The sequence below is a fragment of the Protopterus annectens genome, chromosome 3.part0, assembly GCF_019279795.1.
Source record: "Protopterus annectens isolate FY-2018-M chromosome 3.part0, PAN1.0, whole genome shotgun sequence".
NCBI classification, from domain to species: Eukaryota; Metazoa; Chordata; order Ceratodontiformes; family Protopteridae; genus Protopterus; species Protopterus annectens.
In genome coordinates, this window is record NC_056731.1 from 166,691,145 (window position 1) to 166,708,272 (window position 17,128).

Consider the following 17,128-nt stretch of genomic DNA (forward strand, 5'->3'; position numbering starts at 1 on the left):
AGCTGCCACAGAAGGCAGAAGACACTAGTGGCATAGTGAGGGTTAGTGCATTCCTAAATTGTCATCTGTTATACATCGTATACCAGCTGTGACTCATCATCACTGAAAATGACATTTTCTGTATGTCTCTCTTTTGCAGGTCACAGTGGCACCTCAGAGCTGCAGGTATGTCAGCCTCTGTGGGTTGCTGCTCTGGCCAAGGCTATGTCTGAGATGGGTGAGCTAGTTAGGGAGTTCCTGTTCTGGCTCCTAGATGACAGAGCATGATATGGTATTATGACTGCTTGTTTGCAAAGAAATAAAATATGACTTTAATTACTTTTTCTCATCCAGTAGCCAAACAACCAGTCTCTTTTAAAAAAAAAATCATGTAATCATATTGGCCTTATGCTAGTATTTTGCAGCTGCATTGTATATGTTTGGGAGGGTGAAGTATATAACAGCTTATCAGACAGATAATGGGGGATAAGCTTTACTTAAACATTAAGTATGCGACTGCATAATCTGTAAGAGTAAAGACTAATTACGTGTACTTTACTGCATAACATTTCAGATCAGAAACAAAGAGGAGTGTCCAGTGACAGGCGGCAACGTCCATCAGGAGATGGGCAGTTTCATGATCATAGTTTTCAGAGAAGACATCGTGGAGACCCAGGACAATCAGACCATAGACAAAATGAAACCTATAATAAGGGGAATCAGTCAGGTAAGACAGAGAGAGTTGTAGCTGTATGGTGTTACGATAAAATACATTTCAGACCATTTTTTAGTTGTGATGCACATTATAAGATTAAATAAAGATCCCATGCATTTAGTAAAGCTTTAAAACCAAAGGTCGAGTGTATGTTATTCTTAGATAAGGGATTAAAGTTCTGTGTAAAATAGGAAACCATGATATTCAAGAATTTGTATGATGCCATTGGCTTGTCATATCATGAGACCATGCATCTGTATCAGGTACTACATAGCAAGACCTAATTTCAAAGTGACATCACAGTAAAAAGCCAGAGGTATGAATTTTATGTCCTAATCACACTACCACAATCCACTAGACAAGAGATGGGCTCCAACTCTTGCCACCTCAATCCAGGGAAGTGATGATGTAGCACCTTCCATACACTTTTGTAGGCTAACAGCACCATACCCTGTGAATAATACTTATATTTTGAAAACCGACAAGGAAAACAGAGCAGTCATATCAGTGCATCAGGTTTGTTCTTTGCACAGTTAAAATTAAGTCCCCCAAACACTGACTGCATCACAAATAAAATAAAGGTCGGATTCAGAACAGCTTGTTTACTTTGTGTGAAAATCATTCTAGGCCTTAAAATTAATACAGAATTGAATAATAAATAAAACAGGATTATTAAAGACTGTATCTGTCATGTTTACAATGTACTTAAATATAAAAGGAGATTATAACATGATTTAGTGTGTTCAAAATTGTAATTGTAGTTTTTTAAGTAGCACTTGTTAACCACTGCAGAGCACCACTGATCCACATAGATGTCATTTAGACTCAGCCTAGAAGCAGTATCTAATAAAGTGATTTTGCTGAAACAGCAGGCAGATGGAGGGTGAAAGAATCAAACCCTGAACCATAGGCAGTATTGTATAAACACTTCATAGCCATAATACTCTGCACTAACTGCCAGGTCCGACAAGCTGCTTGCTGGCAGTGAGAAATTCTCCCAGTAACTTTACATTCTGTTTAAGTATGTTCTATGTTTTCCCTGCCAATTATATAAAGGACATCCATGCTCTTATAAAGGCCAATATTAATGAGTGTGTATAGACTTTTGAAACAGTAGCATTTTGCCAGTAGATCCATAGGAAGAATAAGGGGAGAAGGTACCTGCTGTTGGTGGGGTGCCAACTTGAAGGACTTTCTGAGTAGCATATTCTGCTTTAAAAAAACACAAATATCCTGGCAGTTTGCAAGCTGTCATTAAGCTATTATGATTTCTTATAGACTGCTTGTAAACTCTGTACCTCCTTTTTCCTTTTTAAAGGTAGCTAATGGCTGTGGATGCTATGTGTAGGTGATTGATATCACATTCACATAATGACAGCAGCTGTCAATCTCTGCTTTTAAAGGTTGCAACTAGTTATTAGACTGTTACATTAATATCTTGCTGTATCTAAAAAAACAGTGTGAAAGTTAACAAGATGTGAGGATCACAATATTGATATTTACAAGATGCCAAATTTGTGTGTTGCCTAGGAAGCTAAACTTCTTTGCTAGAGCTCTTGCCAGCAGAACTAGTCAGCTGTATTCCACAGCAAGTATTTTATACTCAATATTACATGCCTTCAGTGTTGGAGAAGACACAGACACACACACACACACACACACACACACACACACACACACACACACACAAAAATAAAAAAATAACTAAAACTGTTTACGGTGATTTTTTATAATAAACTTATAGAAACAATAGACAGTGTTACATGGAGGGAGGCAGTCCAAAAAAGAGTGTAAAGAGTGTTTAGGGGTAAAATCAGTGTATACCGGTATTTAGAAATAAAGGCCGGTACTACAATTGTTAAGAGTGCTGTAGCACACCATTTGTGGTGTAAACTGCAGCATGTACTGGCTAGCTACAAATGTAAGAAACAGTTTGCGACAGTTTAAAATAATTATTTTTTATGTTCTTCGCATTTGAGTGGAAGAGCTTTTTTTCAGGGGCACCAGAAGAGACTCCATCAGGTTCAGTAATAGCTGGCTACACCTCTGCCCAAAACTGTTTAGATACATTGGAAATGTGTATCAAAGCACACACACACACACACACACACACACATATATATATATATATATATATTTTTTTTTTTTTAAACCCTCTGAGAAAGTTTCAGATTAAATTTGTTGCCACTAAGATGACACCATACAAACTTAAAAATCTGAAACATATTTCCATTAAAATGTACTGTTGCGCTTCTTACGCATCTGTGTTTACAGTTAATTTCATTTCTGGGTGTACTTTTGATGTTACAGCTGAAGCTGAAAAGTTATTTAATGCAGATGTCTGTGCTGCCGGTGCCTTGTTAAAACAAAGTCTATGCAGACTGTTAACATTTTCATCACTATATATTAACTTTGTTGACGCAGTTACTCATAAAATAACTTGTCTATGCAATAGACGATACATACAATACTGTACATTTTGCAGGTTTTAATGTCTCAGATTTGACTTTTCAGACATCAGGTATGATCTTTAGTATACAGATCTAACAAGAAATCAGAATCAGTCTAACATCCTACACTTTTAATGTCCTTTATGTATTATTTTGTACCATCCAGATCTTGTCCAAGAAAAAGTATGTTGTTGTTTAATACCTTTGGAATTCCTCTGAAGTCATGCAGTGTGTTGTTAAGCTACTTTGTGTTCTGTTTCAAGATGGATAACTTTTGGAGTTCTGTTCCTGTCTCCGATCTGGTCAGGAATTGAGGAATTATCCTTATTAGCATTTCTTTGAAGTTGTACCAGACACAAAAATGTTTTGTATTACATATACAGCTGGATGCCTTTCTGCTTCTCAGCTAAGAGCAGGTTAAGTGACTATTTTTTCCTACATATATTCTAGCAAACAGACGTGTACGTGCATTTATACATCTCTAAATATATATATCTAACAGTTCACCCTTTTTGTTTTAAAACACACAAAATGGTTTTGCGGAGCAATTTCTGAGAACAATTTAAAACTTGACGGCAAAATTGTGTATTTACACAGATTGAAAATATGGTTTATACACTGAAGAATGCTGTTTATGTATTAAACCATTTGTTGTACAGCATATGCCAAGCATATTTATTATTTATCATTAGTTTTTCTTGCACAAAATAACTTTGCATTTGTACATACAGTGATTGTATTTTACACTCAAGTCTAGTTTACAGACTTAGTGACATTAAGATCAAACTGAAGCCTGCTAATTAAACATTTGCTAAACATTAAAATGTATTACTGTTTTCTGGTATTTTTGTCTGACTATACCATACATGTTGATGGCACAATGATTACGTGATCAAACTTGGCTGATGGATTATAATTAAAAGTCCTGATAACAAACAGCAAGGGTGTCTTTCAATGATTACTGAGTTATTAATACAGACCAGTATGTTTTTTCTTGTACCCTTTATTGGAGTCTCTTCTGCAATACTGTTTACACATTCGGTGTAAAATTGAAAAAAATGGCATTTTCCCCTGTAGCATGCAGCAATTTATTGCTGTGTTGTTTTGTAAAGATGCATTTGCTTTATGCTGTGAGAGCTGTACATGTGCTTGCCCTCTGGCTGTTGTTTAGATGGTGACACTTTGGTCAAAGGAAAGATTTTAACATGGCATTTTATTTCTCTGTGCAAGAGATTATCTTGAGTTTTATTTGTAATCTAAAGCACAAAACTGCCACCAGAACTTCGGAACTCACGTGTCCTGCACAAAACGAATCCAGAATAAACGGCAAAAAAAGCAGAACTTGGAGACAGCTGTAGAATCCAGTATAAAAATCTTTATTTGACACAAGCGCTTTCATGGGTAACCCCACTTTTCAGGTGTCTAATACATTTTAAAACAACCCCTAGTTTATATAGAGTCTATTATCTTATCGCAAGCTTACAAAAGTGAACGATAAATAATCACCCCATGTAAGCGAAAGCTTACAACGTCAAAACCTCAGAAAAGCGATTTTTTTGCCCTTCCCCTACTTAACTATACCAACTTTGAGATCGCACTACAGTGCCGAAAATGGCAAACTATCGAAAGAGGCCAAGCAAATTCTTTCCCAGGGAAAGAATTTGCTGAAAAGCCACTTCACTATTTTGCCTTTTCGCTGTTTTCAGTTTGATCAAGATGCATTAGACAAACTGCGTCTGCGATCTGGTAATAGGGAACCATTTATATACACGCCCTCTTGGGACACATGATTAAAAACAACTGCATTATTCTGATGTAAATAGTCACTTGTAACTTAAATCAACATTCTGTAAAATGCATACTGATAAGTGAATTATAACATAAAAATATATGATCTTCAGAGATCCTATTTATAAAAATGTCTTGTCTTAGCTTAAAATTTCATAACATTTAAATTCACAAACAGAGAAATATATTTCATTTACACATACTTTCATTGTTCACTCAAGGCATTCAGAACACATACAGATGCATAACAAGAAATCAGTCATTTGTCATATAAATAATTCAACTGTACATCTTACCTAAAAAGCTGCCTAGACTTTAATTTAGGACGCAGATGTACAGTTGAATTGTTTGTATAACAAATGACTGATTTCTTGTTATAGATCTGTATGTGTTGTGGATGACTTAAGTGAACAATGAAAGTATGTGTAAATAGCAAATTAAATCATTTTACACTAAAAGACCTGGTTTCTCCTGATTTCTGATGTTTTTGATCTATATTTTTCTTTGGTATACACTGCTGCTGTTCCTGCTGCTTTTTGTTTTTCTTAGTTGGCGTTTTACAGTTGGGTAAGGCTAATTTATCAGGAGATGATGATTTGGACATCACCCTGCATTCTAACCCAACTCACAGGGAGAATGTGTTGGATGTACTATTGACAACGGTTAGTGAGATGCAAAAATCCTTGACTGCTTTGGGTGCAAGAATCAAAGATTTGAATCCAGAAGGAAAAGTGCTTGGTACTGGGACTGGAAGCCAGGTTTGTGCTATGACAAATCAAACTGTTGTTCCTGGTTTAAGTCTGTTCCTGGTGTTTGTGGTGCTGTTGGCGAAGTTAACAAACTCTTGAGTTTGAATGTAGACCCCTTTTGTGAAGAACTGTTTCAAGTTAACCATGTTACAACTGGAAACAATGTCATGGTTATGCTTGAAATCTGGAACGGGGGTTAAAAAGGTACCGCTGTTTGCACATTGAAAACAAATACTTTGAGCACTGTGTGAAGGTGGGGATTGTTCCTAAAGGTGTCAGTTTTTTTAAATGCCAAACGGTGTTGCCACTGACAGTCCTTTCTTTAAAGAAGTTACCAACTTCTTCAACAGTGCTGGCATGGATTTCATGAAACTGCTAATTAAAAACAATACTTGTCTACTAGAAGAACTAAGAGATGAACTCAGTTGTTTGGACAGTGACATTAAACAACTTGTGGATGGTTGCTGTGAAGTTGTGACAGAATATGAGCAATTTTTAGACCGGGTTGACAGAATTGAAAAACAGGTTACACAGCACAAATTGAAGAAGATCCTAAGGGATTTGGCTATGTAAGAACTTGGCAAAGAGTTCTTTGATTATATTCCTAGTGGTGCTAAACCCATTGGGAATGAGAAACCAAACAAGTGCATGCCTTAAGGGGCAACACTTCCAACAGAAGAGATGAAAGAGAACTTCAGAATCCAGAGGTGGTAGCCCCTTTAAATTCCAACAGTTCTGAAGCTGTTTTTTCTGAAGGTGGTGACGTGAGTTCAATAGTGGGGAGGCGAAAGGCCGACGCTGATACACAAGATTCTCGTGATATGGGTGAGTATTCACAAGCAAGAACTGGCCAGAGTAATGGTTGGGACAATAAGAAAGGGTCCGGCTTTAGTGCCAATAAACCTTTTTTTACAGGCGGATTACAGTTCTTGCAACAAGAGGAAGAGAAGCAGGAGCAAGGGTTATCAAACCTGCAGTCGGGGCAGGAGCGAACCACGGAGGTAGTTGGGACTGTAAACTATGACTGTGCACGTATTTCTGTATTTAATGTTTCAGAATTTGTTTTGAATGATGAGCACGTTAATGTTTTAAAGCTGGGTTTAAATTTTCAACCCAGTAGAAGGGCTGCCTTGAGTAAAACACTTTTGGAATTAAAATCTTTCACTCGAAAGCTTAATTTGCAGTACATTTTGTGTGATGTAACGTTGGGTAGTACTTTGGCTAAGCCCTCTGTGTACAATCCTACATTAATGTATACTTTGAAAATGTTTGAAAATCTTTGTGCGAGAGACATCAGGGCTCAAATTGGTAGTATTAATTACTGTTCATTTTACAACCTAAGTACAAATGAGAGAAAGGCACTTAATGACTTTAAGTATCACATATAATTCCCCTCCCCAAAGGCAGACCCTCCACAGAACTAACCAATTACCGCTCCATAGCTATTCTCTCTCCACTCTCCAAAATACTAGAGAGATGCATACACTCTCAGGTCTCAGACTACCTCCTTACTAACAACCTCCTTTCCAGTACTCAGCATGGTTTCTGACCAAACCATAGCACCACCACTGCCTTACTCTCCTTTACTAACACTATCCTTCAGCATAAAAACAATGGCTATCTCTCCTCTGCTACTTTCCTAGACCTATCTAAAGCATTTGACATGGTCCCACACAAACAACTTATCTCTGTCCTCAATAACCTATTCTTCTCACAATCAGTCACCAACTGGTTTCAGAGTTACCTGTCTGACCGCCAACAATCCGTTGTATGGCAGAATGACACATCTCCCCAACTACCTGTCTCCATAGGGGTTCCCCAAGGATCCATCCTAGGACCCCCTACTCTTCTCTGTTTTCACAAATAATCTAGCCTCTGTCACCACACATGGCACACTCATACAATACGCAGATGACTCGACCATCATCTGCTCAGCCCAGTCCCTACCCAAACTGCAAAAAGTCACACAGGAAGCCTTTTCCTCAGTTGAAACTTGGTTATCCGATGCCCAATTAATACTCAACCCAAACAAAACGAAACTACTCATCTTCCAACCCACCAAACATACTCAAAACAACTGTCACTTTAACATCACAGCAAAAGACAACACCACTATATACCCAACTGAACACACCAAATTGCTAGGAGTGGAAATAGACAATAAACTAAAATTTGACATTCACATATCCATGACCATAAAAAAAGTCTACAAAAAACTAGGAGTGTTATACAGAAATAAGCATCTTCTCACCAAAGCAGCAAAGATTTCAATAGCAAATTCCCACCTTATCTCCATCCTACTTTATGCCTCTCCAATATATACCAACCTAAGGCAATGTGATCTAAACAAGCTAGAGACCTGCTACAACAAAATTGCCAAATTCGCCACAGGGGCATCCTACCGTAGTCACCACTGTATCTCACTTGCTGAACTGGGCTGGCTTGAACTCCCTCACCTCCTTCAATGGTATCAACTCTCACTCGCCCACAAACTAGTAAACCATCCACTAAATGTCCCATCCCTCCAGAATCTACTCCAACCCTATCGCACCACCAGACCACTAAGATCCAGCAACAAAAATCACTTGCAGATCACTAAAGCCAATAACTCTGCTGGAGAAGCACTATTCTCTTGCACCATAGTCAAATTATGGAACTCCCTCCCACCCACAATTACCTCCATACCATCATGCACCCACTTCAAAACTTTACTAAAAGCGCACCTAAAAACATGCTGGCTATGCCCTTGCAACTCCCACTCTAATATCACCCACCCCATCCAACCACTAGCTTTCTTTCCACTCCACTAACTACCTTGATTATAGCAAGCTCAGATGCTCATAAGCCTAGTACTTATACAGCAGGAACTTCTTATTTTAACATTTGTTAATGTCTGTTATGTACTTCAGATAAAGATTCTAGTTGTCTACTGATGTACTATGTTCTTCATCTGTAAATATGTTGTAAGTAATTGCTATGTAAATTGTTAATCGCTATGTAATCCAATGTAACTACTGTCTGTTTATTTTAACTGTGGAGCTTTTCTCTTTGGGCCTCCGCTGAAAATGGACCTACGTCCAGTCGGACACTCCCGGTCAACAAATATAAATAAATAAATAAATAAATAAAATAATGACTTGGTATGCAACAAGGATTTAAGGTTTATGAAGGCTGACAAGGGGGGTGGGATTGTGGTCATGGGTACTAATGCCTACAACAATGCAATGGAGCTTATGTTGGCTAACCAGTTGGAATACAAAAAGGTGTCTAAATTCGACATTTTGAAATGTTATGGTTTTATCTATGCCACTCTTTATGGTTTGTTAATGGATGGTCAAATATATCCAAAGAAGTCTTTGACTTCTTGCAAGTGGAGGATCCTAAAATAGGTGTGCTTTTTGGAACACCTAAGCTCCATAAGAGCATTACAAATCCCCCTTTTAGACCTGTCATTTCTGCCTCAGGAAGTTGTACAGATTGCATCTCTTTATACTTAGATCATGTTTTGGAGCCATATGTGAAGCAGTTACCGTCATACATTGCTGATTACTGGGACTTTTTGGAAAATTTAATAACATTTTTTTTCAGTTTGAATAATGATTTTTTGATGCTCACAGTTGACGTGACTTCACTGTTCACTTGCATTCCCCAAGAAGCAGGTGTTGATTTTGTTAGGTGGCTTTTGGTTAAGTACACCAATCTGAGTAACCACCGTGTGATCACTTACAACTTGTTGTTAGATTTACTATTGGAGCACAGTTATTTTATGTTTAATGGTAATTTCTATAAACAATTGTTAGGAGTATCTATGGGTGCCACTGTGGGTCCCACTTATGCAAGTTTGGTTCTTGGGTGGTAGGAGTTGGAAATTTTGCCTAGTGTGGATTTATATGACAAGGTTGTCTTTTACAAAAGGTTTGTAGACCTGTTTTTCATTGTTAAGAAGGAAGATTTTAGTGTAGATGGTTTTGTAGATGCTTTAAGTGCTGCTACTGAATTTTTAACATTCACCTTAAGTGGTTTTGGTCGTGACGTTTCATTCCTGGATGTGGTTATTGGGTGGGAAGCTACTACGAATGAGGTTTACAGTAGTATTCATCGAAAAAATACTTTTTGTAACAGCTATGTACATTATAAAAGTAACTACCCCACTTTTACTACAAAGAACATTCCCCGTGGCCAGTTCATCCGAGCTTCACAGATGACCGTGGATGACCCCACCTTTTTTTGAGGAGGTTCAGTTCATTTTTTGAGGAGGTTCAGTTCATTAAAAGGTTATTTTTGGATAGGGGCTATCCTGGAGATTTACTGGACAAAGTTGCCAATGAGAATATCTCTAGAATGGAAAATGATTTTCCTCCCATTTTGGTAAAAGGTTTCACAAAAAGAATGTACATGGATGGTGTAGGTCTGAGCAAACTTAGGTTTTGTTTGGACATGAGTTTGGACAATAACCAGATTCGTAAAATCATTAATGAGAACTGGAAAGTCATTTTTAGGTAATGGTGGCATGGTAAATGTATTGGGTGAGTTGCCTTGTTTTGTTTACAAGAAAAATTGTAACATCAAGGATATGTTGGAGAAGGGACATGCTTCCCATAGTTTAGGAGTAAACAACAGAGGTATGCATAAGTATATGGGATGTAAAGTATGTAGGTACATCCACACTGGTTCTTATATTTTGTTTGCAACATCTTGATTTCAACATCACCATTCCAGGTAGACTAGATTTTTGTAGTGAAGGTATTGTCTATTTGACTATGTGTAGTGGATGTCCGGCCTTCTATGTGGGAATGTCCACTAGAAGTTTGAGGACACGTATTCTTGAACATTTCTACGTTGTAAGAACAAAAATATCAACAACGCCTTGTACAAACATTCCACTATGTGCATCAATTGGAAAAAGTTCACATTCTCAGTTCTTGAGTCAGTGAACAAGGACATTAGGGGAGGTGATTATAGGAACAAAGTAGAACAGAAAGAAGCAGTATGGCAACTGAGATTGGCTTCTTACATATATCCTGGGCTGAATGACACAGAAAAGTTAATATTAAAAAATAAAGTTTTTATTTAGATGCATTTTTTACTGCAAACAGTAGTCTATGGGATTAAGCTAATTGATAGTTCACTTTAATTGAATAATTGTTTTATGAGTTGGAACAGCTTGTTATACAATTAATTGTTCACTTGCTGACAGTATTTTAAGTGTGCTTTTGTAGTAGTGAGTTGTATTTCTGATGACATCGCCTTTGATGAATAGCAAATTAAATCATTTTACGATAAAATACCTGTTTTTATCCTGATTTTTGGTGTTTTTGATCTACAAGGGTTATATCCTGCTGTGTATGTTATCCATTTTCCAAATGTAGAGTAGAATGTCATAAATAAATTTTTGTCAGCATAGTTAACTGCTGAGTAAGATCTGGAATCTCTCTCTTTAACTCTTTACTAATCAGATTATTTCTGTCTTGCAAGTTTGCAGGGCTGTCTGATATGTCTCAGTATTCTGTTCTGCTGACTTTAAAGCTCTTCTGCAATAGTGTTTGCGTATGTTGTTTAAACTTTCTGAACTAATTTTGTCTGTCTTTTAGAAGTTTATTAAAAGTTTCTGTCAGTTCACCACAAATCTCGTCCCTATCCTTATCTGTTTTGTACTGTGCAGTGGCTTTATTACACTTTAGTCTAAAGGGTGTAAGAAGATGTACAGGAGATTCTGTCAATAACTGATTTGACTGCTGTTGTAACTCTGAAATTAACATTTCACATGTGGTGACAGGACATAACTGTTTAACATCTGGAAATGATGCAAGTGTATGACCCATTTCTTTTGTTTTATCATCAGAAGATGTTTCTTTGCAATTCAGTTTGCTAACAATGGCCTGCATTGTATTTTTATGACATTGCACACAGAAAGCAGTTTTATATGACTTGTACAATAAACATTTACTGTCATACCACAGATTTTTCTGTTTGAGATACCAGTAAAACGCAATCCATTTACATAATTTCTGTCAACTTGCCCTAATAAGGTTTTACATTTGCTAATATGCTGTTTATACAACTTCTGTAGTATATCTAAAATTTACACATTAATAGTAATACTGTGTTTACTACCCACTTTACTAGCCTGTTTAATGGCATCTTTACTAGCCTGTTTAATGGCATCCATGCTGTCATGTAACACACAAAAGATTTCTTAATAATTATACAGGGACAGTTGGCCACGCTGCTTACTGTAGATGGCTGGAAAACTTCTGCAGTTACTTAAAAAGCCAGTGAAACAATGCTTGCAGTTGTAGATTCGAACCTGAGAATTCACCAACCTGGAGAATTTATGGCACTGCATACTTTCTGCATGGCAGTCTCACTCTGGATCCAGACATCTGCAAAACTGTACTGCTGCAAACTGTGGAAACCGAAGTGCTCCTATTCAGGACTCAATCACGTACATAAATGTTAGTTACTGCACTCTTACTGAAGTGACCTTATACAAGGCACCAATCACCCTGTGTTCGAATACAGGCAAGGCTCACCACTGAAAAATTATTTGATGCAGATGTCTGTGCTGCTGCTTTGGTGCCTTGTTAAAACAAGGTCTGTGCAGACTGTTAACCTTTTCAGCACTATACAATAACTTTGTGCAGTTATTACTAAAATAACTTGTCTATATAACAGACGACACATACAGTACTGTACAGTTTACAGCTTTAATGTACATGCATTTATAAATCTCTAAATATATATATCTAACAGCAGTTGCTTTGAAAATAAAAGAAATATTATTGCATGCTTTGTAATGTTTGTTTCCCTGCAACTCAGTTTTTTCTTATGATACTCACAAAATAATGTCAATTTAGGTGTTGTCAGTGATACATTTGCAAAGCATTCTGAGTAATCAAATGGACCATGCTACTTTAGAGTAGCAGCTTCTTACCTGCATTATGGCTTTAATACTAAATCATCACGTGTAAATTTTCAGTGAGACATTGCTTTCATCTTGGTTTACTAAGACTTCCTTGTTGCTCTGTGTATTGTAGAAAAATCAAAAGTATGACTAGGGTTGGCAAAGGGGCACAAAAGCTTAGGTAGTGCAGTAGTGGACAATGGGGAGTTATTGTAGTACTAGCATTCATAAATGACTGCTAATATTGTAATTGTGGTCAGGGCTGAGGTGCTTCACTGCTTAAGCACTTAGTAGGTGTCATTGTAACTGTAGCAAACTGCTGTATTGTAAGAAGATGGTTTTCTACAGTTTCAGGCAGAAGAATTTTTTTTTTTGTTCCTCAGCTTGGAGGACATTTTTTTTTGGTTTCTCAACAGTGACAGATTGGGGAATGGCTCTGGGCACTAGATGAGCAAGCTATGGCTCTAGGAGAAATAGTAGCTTATACAGTAACGTACAAGATGAGAAAATGTAAGTTCATTCTTTCATGATGTCATGAGTTTTCATTTTCATGGAAATTTTTAAGGGGCAGTCCTTATCAACACAACTAATTGCAAACTCAACATTTTTTGCATCAAACACTGTAAAATTAGCTTTTGTTTATGGGAAGTAGATTGCTGCCATCTCCAATGGTTTGTTATTTATGTTTGCTATGTGTGCAGTAGACTTTGAGAAGTTCTGCTGATTTCAAATAGCTAGTTGTCAATGTGTTTTACTACCTTAAAAGCTTGCTGGCTTTTGGAGGGAGTATTACTTTACATTAAGTTGAATTTTCTGAAGGTGTAGTACAGAGCTGTATCCAGGGAATTTTGGTACCCTAGGCAACTCAGCTATTTGGTGCCTTCCATGTTGCTGTCTTTAAGTGATCTTAATGTCAGTGAACTGCCAAACTACTTCATAAGTTAGCAGTGCAACCTAATAAGTCATTGCTACCATTTAAAAAAAAGAACAGGTTGGCAGTTTATATTCTATCATTAAGTGATTTCTTCACAGCTGTTTATAGACAGTTTGTAAACTATCTGGAAAACTGTTGTTAGACACATATAAAACAGAGCAGTTTGAAAACCAGTTTAAAAGTTATCTGTAAGTGATCACTTAAGGTTAGCTTTGTAAACTGTCAAAACTATGATGTTCTGTAGTCCTATCTCGCCTTCATTCTTACATATGGGTTTGGAGCTGATCCTCGGCTCCAACTCGGCCTATTACAAAGCTCAAAGTCTCTTAGTTGGCTCGTGGCTAGGTAGGTATCCTTTAGTGCACTAGTGCAATCCCCAGATCTCGTTTGCCGCATCTAAGAGTTCAGAAGTGCTTCTTGCTTGGCCGTTGCTAAGTTTAAACCTTTTGTCTTTATTATCACTTTACTCATTCTATAGCTAGTTGTCTTATTATTAGATAGTGTTTAATAGTGTTAGAAGTGTTTAGTAAGTGTGTAAAAGTGTTTTTTTGCCCTTTAATTAGTTAGTTGAGAACTTGTTGGCCATTGGCCCTTGTTGATGTTCATCGTGTTACACTGCTGCAGTCATCACACTTGGGTTATCCTGCCGTCAGGCAGTCACGCAGTCGGCCAGAGTTCCAAAGTCTTGGTCTGGCGTCGGTTGCTGTCGCTTCTTCCCTGACGTCAGTGCACCAGGGGTATATAAGAGGCATCCAACGCCATTTTCTCCAGTCTTTCTTGCCGTGCGGTGCCCGAAGCAGAAGCAGTTCGCAAGTGCCATTCGGCCGACTCCTGAGATTTTCAAATCGAATTTCAGACCGAAGTCTTTAATAAAGCTAAGTACCCCGTTGGGGAACATTTTCTTGCCTCAGTCCTATGTCAGAAAAAGTTAACAATTTCATTTTTTGTGGGAAGCAAATACCTCATAAGGACTTTCATTCTTATTGTATTCCTTGCCTAGGCCCAGACTACGACGTCACAGGTTGTCGGTTTTGTGCTAGGTTTAACAAACAAACTATTAAACGTCAGTTTGATTTGGCCCGACATTATTTTGGTAGGAAATTTAATTATACCATGCCATCGGAGCAACCGATGACTGGAATGCATAAAAAACGCAAAGATAAGGACAGGCAGCCGAGACCCAAACCAGACTCCTAGGCCTCTGCTAGGCCAGTCACTGGTTCTCCGGTTTTCAGTGAGTTGCCTACACAGCCCCTGATGACCGCTGATTTAGAACCCAGGCGGCATCCGATTTCCAAGCAGAGATTGTTAGGCCTCCACAACCTTTATCTTTAGGCCTGTCCGACTCCATGGCTGAAGGAGATTCCGGTGCAGTTGAAATGCCTTCAGTTTCAGAAGGTGTCTTCAGACCGACTTCACTGACTATTAAATCCTATGCAAAGCTGAAAATTCCTTTAAAAGCAAAGAAGACTGTACAGCAGTCTCCAGTACAAGGCCCCATGCCTAAGAAACAGATGCTTAAGATGGCTGAAGACTTAATTACCCTAATCAGGGGTTCCCATTCCCCTCCTGATAAAAGGTCTAGACAGGAGGAGGACTACGCTTCCTCTGACCAGGTTTCAATTTCCTCAGATTCTTCTGAGGAACAGGAATACTCTTTTCCCCCTTATGAAGGCTGATGCTGAAGAGTCTATTCTTTCAGCATCTCCCCCAGAAGGCTACTCTTTTGGGGAAACTTTATATACCATGAGAGAACATTTCCACTGGGAAGGCCAGAATTACTCTGATTCTAAGAAAAGGCTCAGAGAGTTCCTTTTATTACCCCAGCACAGACCACTTGCTATTCCACCCGTGTTAGACATTGTGGATGATGTTTATTCAGAATCTAGCCTTAATCCAGATTCACTACCTCCTGCACCAGCCAAACCAGACAGATACTACAGAGTCCCTGACTCACACAAATTCCTATATAAAAGCCCTGTTGCTGACCCAGAAACCATTTCCCAGGGTCGCAAAGGGGTTAAGGCCTCTATTGCTAAAAATCCTGTACCCTCTGAAAGGGATTCTAGAGCACTAGACAGATGGGGAAAGAAAGTATATACCTCAGCTACTCTAGCTATGAGGGCCTTAAATTGCCAGTTTTACATGCTGAAATATCAACAATATTTGATGTCTCAATTAAAACAAAAAATTATCTCACATACAGAGCAGCCTGATTACAAGGAAATGCAAGATTTGTTGCATGCAGCTGAACAAGTGGGAAAACATACTTTGCAATGTGGATTTGATTCATTGGAAGATTCTTGTAGAGCAGCAGTGACAGGGTCTATCATACATAGGCATGCTTGGTTAAAAGAACAAACTTTACCTGATCATGTTAAAGCAAAGTTATTGGATGCACCTTTACAGCAGGATTTTTTATTTGGTGTAAAAGCAGAAGAGGTTTTAAAGAAAATGGAGGATAAGGCAAAATCTATGCAGATGGTCAAGGATTTTTTACAGGTTCAACCCCCTCGTTTCAGCAGAAATTGGCCAACAAAAAACTGGTCCTTTCCAGCTTCTGACAGACCACAGAGGGGCAAATACAGACGCCCAAGGGACAGAGGTCAGTCACATGGCTCTTACAAGCCTCGACAATGGGGTGCCACAACCCAGAAAGGAGGAGAAGACAGGTCTCAAACTATTAGAAGACAAACACAATGACTTACCCCTCAGACTGCCAAGCAAATCCCTCTTGGCAACTCCCTTGGGAGGAAAACCAGCACTTTTTGCAGACAACTGGCACATCATCACAAAAGACAAATGGGTCCTAAATATTGTATCTCAAGGAGACAGATTCCACTTTCACACTTTACCAAGGATAAAAGGAATGCCAAACCTGCCACCAAATCAATGGGCAGAGGCTCAAAAACAAATTACAGCTCTCATGGACATGAGAGCCATTCAACAGGTTCCTACACAGGAGCAAGGACAAGGATTTTACTCAAGACTCTTTCTAGTTCCCCGAAAGGACAAAGCCTGGAGACCCATTCTGGACCTCTCAATTCTAAACACATATCTTGAAGTACCCAAATTCAAGATGCTAACACTACATCAACTTCTTCCCATGCTGGGCAAGAAGGCTTGGCTAGTAACGTTGGACCTGAAAGAGGCATACCTGCATGTCCCTATCAGACAAAATTGCAGAAGATACCTCCCGATTTATAGCAGGTTCAACCCATTACCAATTCTCTGCACTGCCCTTTGGCTTATCTACTGCGCCCAGGGTCTTCACAAAATGCCTGGCACCAGTAATTGCATACTGCAGACAAAGAGGAATTCAAATATATCCATACCTGGACAACTGCCTTATTCAAGCAGAAAGCAAGGACATTCTTTTAAAGCATCTGGCGTTTGTCAAAAACCTATTAAGTTGCCTAGGGTACACAGTAAATGAAAAGAAGTCAAAACTAGTGCCCTCACAAGACATAATATTCCTGAGTGCCAGCTTAAATACAACGGCCCAGATGGCTTATCTCACGCCAGACAAGCAAGGACAATTGACTCAATACTTCAAAATGAAGGCAACAAAGACCCAACTCCCTGCAAGAAAAATTCTGCAGGCCTTGA

The 17,128-nt window shown here is 38.4% G+C and overlaps 1 protein-coding gene across 1 annotated transcript in view; it reads left to right on the forward strand.

Moving 5' to 3' along the window:
* The window catches only part of LOC122796296 (NFX1-type zinc finger-containing protein 1-like), a 609,414-nt gene that overhangs the window by 123,795 nt on the left and 468,491 nt on the right, over positions 1-17,128 (forward strand). The window contains exon 4 of the mRNA XM_044064663.1: positions 554-706. Coding sequence (XP_043920598.1) covers positions 554-706 — 153 coding nt within the window. The remainder of the gene's footprint in view (positions 1-553; positions 707-17,128) is intronic.